This window comes from Macaca mulatta, chromosome X, assembly GCF_049350105.2.
Source record: "Macaca mulatta isolate MMU2019108-1 chromosome X, T2T-MMU8v2.0, whole genome shotgun sequence".
In the NCBI taxonomy this organism is placed as follows: domain Eukaryota; kingdom Metazoa; phylum Chordata; class Mammalia; order Primates; family Cercopithecidae; genus Macaca; species Macaca mulatta.
Window position 1 is genome coordinate 159717230 of NC_133426.1, and position 8973 is coordinate 159726202.

The window sequence follows — 8973 nt, forward strand, 5'->3', positions numbered from 1 at the left end:
CGGTCTCAGCCCACCCCGAAGCAGGGAGCTCAAGGAACCCCCACCAAGTCTCCCTCCACTTGCTGGAAAGCACCCCCCAGGCCAGGGCTGGCCCTGAGGAAGGAGTCACCCCCAGTGACCTCGGAGCAGGAGCAGGGTCAGAACAAGGGCCTGGTCACTGAGTGGGCTCACCCCAGGCCACAGCTGCCGGGAGGGCTGGGGCAGGGAAGCCCGGGTCCTTGAAGCTCAGGCCCTGGCAGGCCGGCAGGGACCCTCAAGCTCAAGAGGGAGCAGTGGTCACCGAGGAGGACCTAGGCCAGAAGGCAGGAGGCCGGGAAGACAAGGGAAGGGGCTTGAAACCCAGGAGGCCCCCCAAAGGTGAGAACTGGCAAGGACAAGGGGCCCTCAGGTGGTGCCTGGGGCCTGCTGGGACTGACAAGACCACGCATGAGTTTGGCCACCCAGACACTGCCCCATTCCCAGTGTTTCCAAGCCAAGTGCCCTCGAGTGCGGGGTGGGAGGGAAGCCCTCCAAAGTCACGTCCCCTCCCCAGGCTCAGAGCCCCATTTGGGCCTTTGCCCTTGGTGCTGAGGGGAGGGGTCCCAGCAGCCTGTCGCTCCAGCCCAGGCTGGCTGAGTAACTGGCAGGCCCTGGGAGCCCTGGGCAAACCCCTGTTCCTCAGTAGGCCCCTGTTGCTTGTGACCCAACAGGAGCTGTCTCTCTTCCTCCAGGGACCTCCCATCAACCTGGGCCAAGGATCCGGCGCCCACAGAAGGACCACAGCTGAGGCTGGGATGGCAGCGGCAGCACCTCCAAGACCCTGGGCCGTGGGTGGAAAAGACCAGGAAGCACACACGGGCACAGGCACAGGCGCGCGAACCTGGGCACCACCCAGCAGGCCATGCCCTCTCTGCCGGCCTCGTGCCTCCTGGCCCAGGCAGTCATCGCCTGTGGCAACGTCAAGATGAAGCATGTCCCTGCCCTGACCGACCCTGGTCTGACCACACTCTACCTGGCAGGTGGGTGGCCTCCTCCCCCCGCACCCACCCCTATGGCAGGGGTAAGAAGGCCGACACCTGGGCTCCCACCCTGGCTCTCCCGAGCAGCCCCGTCTGGTGGGGGAGGTACAGAGTGGCAGCGGGCAGGGGGCAGAGAATATGGCTGCCCCATGTGCGCACAGAGAATGAAATTGCCAAGATCCCAGCCCACACGTTCCTCGGGCTGCCCAACCTGGAGTGGCTGGATCTCAGCAAGAACAAGCTGGACCCCCGAGGCCTGCACCCCCATGCCTTCAAGCTATGTTGCGGCCCATTCACCTGCTCCTGGGGGGCCTGGGCTGGGGTTGGGGCTGGCAGGTCCCAGACGACCCACGGCATCCATTCCCTGCAGGGTGGAGCTGCTTGGGGGTAAGGCCTGGAGGAGGCATGGCAGAGAGCACCCAGCATGGTGGGCTTCCGCAATTTGGTGTGACATGTTCCATCGCTGGGAGTAGGGGGAGCAGCACAGGCCCGCAGGCCCTGTATAGGAGCAAACAGAAACCCTCCCAGACAGGCCTGGATTCAGTGGGAACTAGGAAGCCATGATGCCACCAACAGAGTGCCCTTGGTCAGGATGGGCCCAAAGCCATGCCCAGGAAGGCCTGTACCCCGACCAGCAGGCCCCCAACCCCAGCCCACCTGTTCCCCATGGCCCCCCCAAAATCTGATGCGGCTGAAGCGGCTGAACCTGGATGGGAACTCGCTGACCACAGTCCCGGCCCTACCTGCCTCCCTGCAGGAGCTCAAACAACAACAACCTCCTGCAGGGCCTGCAATGCAGCAGCTTCCGTGGTGCGGGCAAGTTCCAGGGGCAGGGACCCAGGGAGCCAGGCCTGGGCAGGTACCCGCCCCCCAGGACAGGGGCTGGCAAGGGGTGGCTCTGCCCTCTGGGAGGTACACTCGGGAGAGTGCCCAGGGCAGCCTGGCTGGAACACAGAGGAGACTGCCAGCCTGGGTAAGGGGCCCTGGCCTCTAGGGGCAGGCAGGGGTTCTGGAGCTACCGGGAGGAGCTCTGCGATGGCTCACCGCACCCTTCTGCCCACCTGCAGGGCTCAGCCAGCTGCTGACACTGGAGGTGGAAGGGAACCAGCTGCGTGACAGGGACATCTCCCCCCTGGCCTTCCAGCCCCTCTGCAGCCTGCTCTATCTGAGACTGGACTGGAACCGGCTGCGGACCATCCCACGCGGCCTGCTGGCCTCCCTGCAGGTGAGCTGGAGCTCCCAGGATGGGGAGGCAACATTGTTAACAGTCAAACAACCCTGCCTCGGCTTCTGCTGAGGGGGCTTGGAGCAGCCAATGGGGCATCTGTGCGCTAAAAGTCACGAGGCTTCAGGCCTCTCCTCAACTTGACCTAACCTTCCAGAAGTCCACAGTGAGACCTCCTGGATGACTCTGCATCCTCTGGGGTCTCTGAGTAAGGCCCATACCCTCTTTCTGGACCATACAGTCCCCTGAAAATCCACCCCCTGCCATGGGCCTAAGAGTGGCAGAGACTGGCACCTGAGTTGCATGGACATGGCTGGGTGGAAGGGGGCATTGCTGGCAGAGAATGGGGACAGCCAGAGTTGGAGCCTGACCAGGTGGCCAACAACTGGCAGATGGGCCCCTCACCCCGACTCCTGACCCCTGACCCTAGGAGCTACACCTGAGCACAAACCTTATCCAGGAGGTGACAGAGGGCGCACTGAGCCACATCCACAGCCTCAGCGTGCTAGTGCTTAGCCACAACTGGCTTCAGGAGCACCAGCTCGCGCCCCGAGCCTGGATCCATCTCCCGTGAGTGGCAGCCCCAGAGCTTCGCCCCAATGGGCATTTAGAGGCCGAGAGCAAGGATGGCCCAGAGCAGCCCCGAGAAGCAGGTGGGGAAGGCAGAGGGGGCAATGCTGAGACGCGGAGCTCCAGAGAGGGCCAGGAGGCAGGGGCTCCAGGGGAGGACTTGTTCCTTGGGCCTGGTCTTCGGTGAGTCACTGGGGTCACCTCCCTCCCTGCTTAGGTTAGCCTGGGCCCTCAGTCACCACAGACTCTTCCAAGATGTTGCTTGCAAGCTTGCAAGGCCTTCCTTCTGTCCCTCCCACCCAGCAGAATCCCCCTTGCCCTCCCGTGCCTAGGCCTGCCCTGCTGGCCCCCAGGAAGCTCACCTGAGAGGTGCCACGGGCCTGGATGGAGGGCAGCAGTGGTGGGGAGAGCTGGCCCGACAATGGGTGCAGTTAGGAGGCGACAGGGGCAGGAAGCAGCACGGAAGGGCTGGGGGCACAGGAATGTGGGGAAGAGAAGTGCGTACATGTCCTGGGGCTGCCATCACTGAGCGCCACAAACTGCATGACTTCAAACAACAGAAATAAACTCTGTCAGTTGCGGAGGCCAGAAGTCTGCAATTTAGATGTTAAGGGACCATGCTCCCTCCGGAGGCCTAGGATGGGATCCTTCCTGCCTCTCCCAGCTTCAGAGGGCTCCAGGTGTTCCTGGGCTTGTGGCTGGACGTGGCCATCTCCCCTGCGTGTCTCCCTTTGTCTCGTCTTCTCTCCTCTGTCTCTCAAAAGCACACCTGTCATGGGAGCGGGGCCCACCCAGGGAACCCAGATGAGCTCAACTCGACATCCTCCCCTGCAATCCTTACATCTGAAGATAAGGCCACATTCACAAATTCTGGTGGACATAGGTTCTGGGGGCCACTCTTCACCTCATTCCAAGAAAAGTCAAGGGCAATTCCCTGGATCTGGTTGGGACAGCTAGGTGGGGATGCTGGCACACAGGCCACTCACGGCGACCAGATGTTGCAAGGCTGTGGAAGTCAGGCTAGGGAGTCAGGACACAGTCCTGGGAACAGCGGGGTGGGCTGGGGGAGACCGGGTGACAGGCGAGAGGCTCAGGAGGGCCGGATGACCCCCAAAGCAGGGTGGGGCCGCAGTGGGGAGGGAGGCGGGGGTCGACAGACAGTCTGACCCGCCATTCCAGGGACCAGAGCCTCCCGCCCTGCATCCTCGCGTTCCAGGAAAAAGTTACCAGGACGTTTGGGTTTAATTATTCCTTTTTCCTCTCCCCCGCTTGCCAAGGGGGCAAAGGAAAGCAGACAGCAGCCTGGGAGGGGCTGCCCGGCCACTATTCCACTCCCTCCGCGGGGCCTGGGCAGGGGGCTGGCGGCCAGTCAAGCCCCAGCTGCCTCAGCCCCGGCCTCTCCTGGACTGTGGAGCCGCCCGTCTCTTCTCTGGCTGGTGGAAAGGGAGGGAACTGAGAGGCACAGGAGCAGCCCAAAAGGCTGACCCCAGCCACAGGGGCTGAGGGTGTTGCCAAGAGAAGCCTTCCCTGTTCCCTCTCTCCATATTCTTACCCATTCCAGAAGCCTCACCACCCTCTGCCCTTGCACACCTGCATGGCCACAGGGACCAGGGCTTCCTGCTGATGGGGTCAGGGCCTCAAGGAGTCAGGTGTCCACCATGGAACGACCGGGGGCTCCCAGCTGAAGGTGGCAACCTGAACTCCACTATAGGACAGCGAGGACTGTGTGACCTCCCAGGGTCCCCCAGCCCTAACCCTTGTGGAGCCTGATTTTTTTCTCCCTACTCATCTAGCTTCTACACATCTGAGGATAAGACTGGGAGAGGCAGGATGAGGGCAAGAGAGTGGGAGGGACAGAGGAGAGGGCTTCAAGGCTGAGAACCGGCAGGGGCAGAGAGTTCCCCCGCCCCATTTTTCCCCTAGATTTTAGGCGTCACCCTCTGAGCTCTGTCAGGTGTCAGGATTAGGAGACAGGAGACCCTGAGATAACACCTGAAGGGAAGGAAGTGAGGGGGAGGACGGTCCCTCGGTTTCCACAATGACGGCAGGCATCGCTAGCCCTGCAGGGAGCAAGGAAGGCCCCCACCCAGATCCTCTAATCCCTAGGTCTTGGGGGACAGAGGAGGACATAAACCCACACAGGGCCTGGCCTGACTCACACAGGAGTTGCGAGAGTCCCAGCTGTTGAGAGTTCAGGTTGCGGCTGCCATCTCAGAGTAATCCCACGCTTGTCTTGGGAGTTTGGGGCTGCAGCCCCTGGAGCTCCCCTCTGGGAGTTGCCAGCTGTCAGCTCCCTCTGCCCCTGTGTGCCCCGCCCCACAGGAAGCTGGAGACCTGTCCTACAACCGTCTGGTGCACATGCCCTCCTTCCTGCCACGGGGCCTGAGGCGCCTGATGCTGCATCACAACCACATCGAGCGCATCCCTGGCTAAGTGTTCGCGCACATGAAGCCAGGCCTAGAGTTCCTGCACCTGCCCCACAATAGGCTGCAGGCTGACGGTATCCAGTGTGTCCTTCCTGGGCCTGCACGCCTCACTGGCAGAGCTGCTCCTGGATCATAACCAGCTGCAGACCATCCCACACGGCCTCCTGGGCCTCAAGGGACTGCAGGTGCTGGGCCTGAGTCACAACAGGATCAGGTAGGGCCCCCCTCCCCGTCCCCACACCTGCAGCCGTCCCCACCCCCGCACTCCTGCCAGCACACAGAGGAAGAGGTACCCTGAGGCCAGGAGGCCCTGCCTTCCGGCTGGGCTAGGACAGGCTGGCCTTTGGGCTCCTTACCCGCAGGCTGTAGAGGCCAAAGGCAGGAGTCGGGGCTCATCCACCCTCCCCCAATCCAGCCATCCACCCGTCTTGGTTGCCATGATGGAGGCTGTGCCCAGTGGCTGGCAGGCCTGGAAAGCCAAGGGCAGCTGGCAGCCAGATGCTGGCAGGGCTCCAGCCCGGAGTGACAAGGGCTGGGGCTGGGGACCTGGCACTGAGCCTCGAGTTGGGAGGGGGCCAGGAGGCCACAGTGGTCTCTGAAGCCCGCCATCACTCCTCCACAGTTCTGATTCTGTGGTTTGGTCTTACTGCTTCTCTTAGAGCAGGGGTCTCTGTCTTTTCTTGAATGATGCCTACCCCTTCTTTCCGGGGTCTTCTCTCCCCTGCTGTGCCCTACCCCTCCCTTGCAGACAAGTGCCCTTGAATTCCATCTGTGACATGCACATGGCCCAGGACTCCAACCTCATCTCCATACACCTGGAGAACAACCTCACTGACCAGCGCCGCATCCCACCCACTGCCTTCTCCTGCATCCGAGCCTATCACAGCGTGGTCCTCCAGCCCCAGCGGGGGGAGGAGGAGGGCTCCTAGTCCTGCCTGCTGCCTTCCTCCAGCACACACTCTGATTCTCGAGGGGGTGGAGGGGCAGGCCGAGCCGTGCTTAGCCATTGCACCCCTGAGAGAAAGGTCTAGAAGACCCAACTGCTTCCAGTGCACCCACTCCACATTGACTGGTGAGGCCCCTTCACTTAGCAAGTGGCCCAGGGGCAAAAGGTGGCACTGGTTTGTACTTGAACATAATAAATGCAGCTTGGGCAGGCTCACCAGCCAGCCTCCCTCCCTCCAGGAGCTACACTGCATATCCTGGCTCTCCCATGTCCATGCAGTTCCTGGACCGCACCTAAGACTGTCAGCAAAGGGATTCAGAGGGCTTGGGTCCCATGGCTTCTCTGGGAGCCTCCCCACCCCCACCCTGCCTCACCAGGGTCCTGAAGTCCTTGCTTGGCCTCAGGCCATCAAGGAGCCAGTCTCCCCACCTTGCTTGGGGCAGCATCTGCCCCCGATCCCTCTCATCCAAGAAGTATCCCTGTCCTGGGCCTAGACCCAAAGAGGTGGGCTTGACTGGCAGAGCAGGAGGGTGTGGAGGTTCAGGGCACCTGCTATTGGTCCTAGAGCCACCCACACCTGCACTGAGGCCTGAGGCAGGGGCTGGTGAGCCCTGCACAGTGGCACCTCTCGGGAAGCCGCTTTGCCTCTCCCTTGACACCTCCCCCCCATTCCTGGTCCCAGAACCCTCATCCCTGCCCCCAACATGCACACCCACCTGCAAGATAGGTCCCCAGGGACCCACCCCCAGCTCACAGATGAGTAACTTGCCCAGGGATGTATGTCTGGCTCGCTGTGAGACCAGGCTGTGCCCCATCTGACTTGGTGCCAGGGAAGGGTGGGGAGTGAACACGTGGTCTGTGCAAAGCCAAGCCCCGCCCTGAGCACTGGGCAGGGACCACCCCTGGCCAGTTTCCGACTGTCTGCCTGAGCAAGGCCAGCCCTCCATGCTGACCTCCCCATGTGCCAGGAGTCCCTGGGAAGTGACAACAGCCCTGCCGAGCCCTGAAGACAGACTGGCCAGATATGCCAGTGGAGACACTGGGTCTGTGGAGCCCTCGAAGGCCACTGAGGCCATTGCCCCATTGGCCTGCCTGAGTGAGGGGGTCCCTGGGAACCGGATGGGGTTCCTGGGGCAGCCTCCACAGCTATCTAGGCCACCAAGCCCTGTGTCAGGAAGGGATAGGGACAAGGGGTCACAACCAGCAGGGAGCACGACAGCCACTGCCCTGAGGTGGGGCTCACAGAGACAGCCAGGCGACAGGCATGGAGGATGCTGCAGGAGAGGGCCCAGCAGAGACATAGCCCAGCTGCAAGGAGCGCATGGCTGTGTCCCTGTCCTCTGTCCCTCTAACTTGTGAGCCTCCGGCATGCCTCTCCGGCCCTCGCTATCCCACCCCAGCACCTCAGCACCCCCATCTCGATCTGGGCATGACCTTCCTATTCCCCGGCCTTCCTCCACCCTGGCGGGGCCGCCCCTCTCCTTCTCCTCTGCCTCCGGGCTGCTGGATGTGGGTGGAGCAGAGGAGGAAGGGCACAGGGTGTCCGCTGCAAGGACCTTGCCCCGCCATCAGATCTGCCTAGGACCAGGGCCTGGGAACTGACTCTCGCCTTGCTCCCATTCCGTGGCTGATTCCCCCTACCCCTGCCCCCACCCCTGAGTTCTCAGTGGAGAAAGCGCCAGACTGTGGCGGGGGCGGGAGAGGCCTGGGAAGCTGCGGGCTGTTTGCTTTGGACTCATCCCGGCATTCTTTCTCCTCCAGCTGGCCCCGCAGATATGGCACTTCCTGTTTGGGCTGGGTCAGAGGTCAGCAGACCTCGAGGCGCTGGCCCCACTCTCCCAGCTCTCATGACCCTTCCTCCCCGCCTGGCCACCCCAGTCCCTGCGCCTCTTGCTCAGGTCATCCTGCAGCCCCCACCTTCTCACAGTCCCGGAGGTCAGGCCTGAGAGGCACAGGAAGTGCAGGCTGGGTGAGCCCCCCAACATCTCCTGCCCGCTTCCCACTACTGCCCAACAGATGAGGCAAGTGGGGAGGAGAAGGGGAGGGGCCCCTCAGCTGCAAGAAGGCAGGGGCCGGACGGGCCACCGACAGGTGGTTAATTCCACTTCTCAGAGCCTGGGTGGGAGCTAATCCTCCTATGACCTTCCCGACTGGTGAGGCAGGGGACTCGCATTCGGGAAATGTACCTGCAGGCTCTTGGGGTCATCACCTGGCCAAGGGAGAAGCTGGGCTGCAGCCGACCCTACAGGCCCAGCCAGGCCTCAGCCAACCTGCACTCCGAGATGGGGCAAAGGGACTGGGCCTTTATTTCCCCCTCATGACTGGGACAAGGGTGCTGTTTTCAGCCCAGGGGATCCCCCAGAGGGCCAGGAGCTCAGGGCTGGGGGCTTCACTCCCTGGGGCTGTGGGAAGGCTGGTCAGAATCTAGTTGCCACCGGAAGGGAATTTCTAGACAGAGCCCCAACCCAAGAGCAAGGGCAGCCCAGCCGTGGCCCTACACCTGCCCCTCCTTCAGCACGGGCCACCCTCCAACAACCACTCACTCCCACCTTCGCTGTGGTTACTGTGCTCCTCTTCGGGGTAGCTGCTGGCTCCATCTGAGGGTACAGCAGTGGGCGCAGCCCAATCGGTGACCCCAAAGTGCTGGGCATCTGAGGGGACATTGCAGTGACAACTGCAGCAGTGATGGCAACAGGGTAGGTGTGACTGGGGTCAGAAGGGAGGCGCTCATCAGTCCTCAGATGGTGATGGGGATGCTGAGGTGATGGGGTGGGACTGAGGGTAAGGACAGTGGGGACAGCTCACAAT

At 62.5% G+C, this 8973-nt stretch overlaps 1 protein-coding gene across 1 annotated transcript; it reads left to right on the forward strand.

The window, feature by feature from the left end:
• Positions 1-3379, forward strand: LOC144338619 (extracellular matrix protein 2-like). The gene is made up of 4 exons (XM_077988804.1): positions 1-357; positions 711-998; positions 2066-2223; positions 2654-3379. The coding sequence occupies exons 2-4, from the start codon at positions 881-883 to the stop codon at positions 2795-2797; spliced, it is 420 nt and encodes a 139-aa protein (XP_077844930.1). The 5' UTR covers positions 1-357; positions 711-880; the 3' UTR covers positions 2798-3379.
• Positions 3380-8973: the final 5594 nt, after the last annotated feature.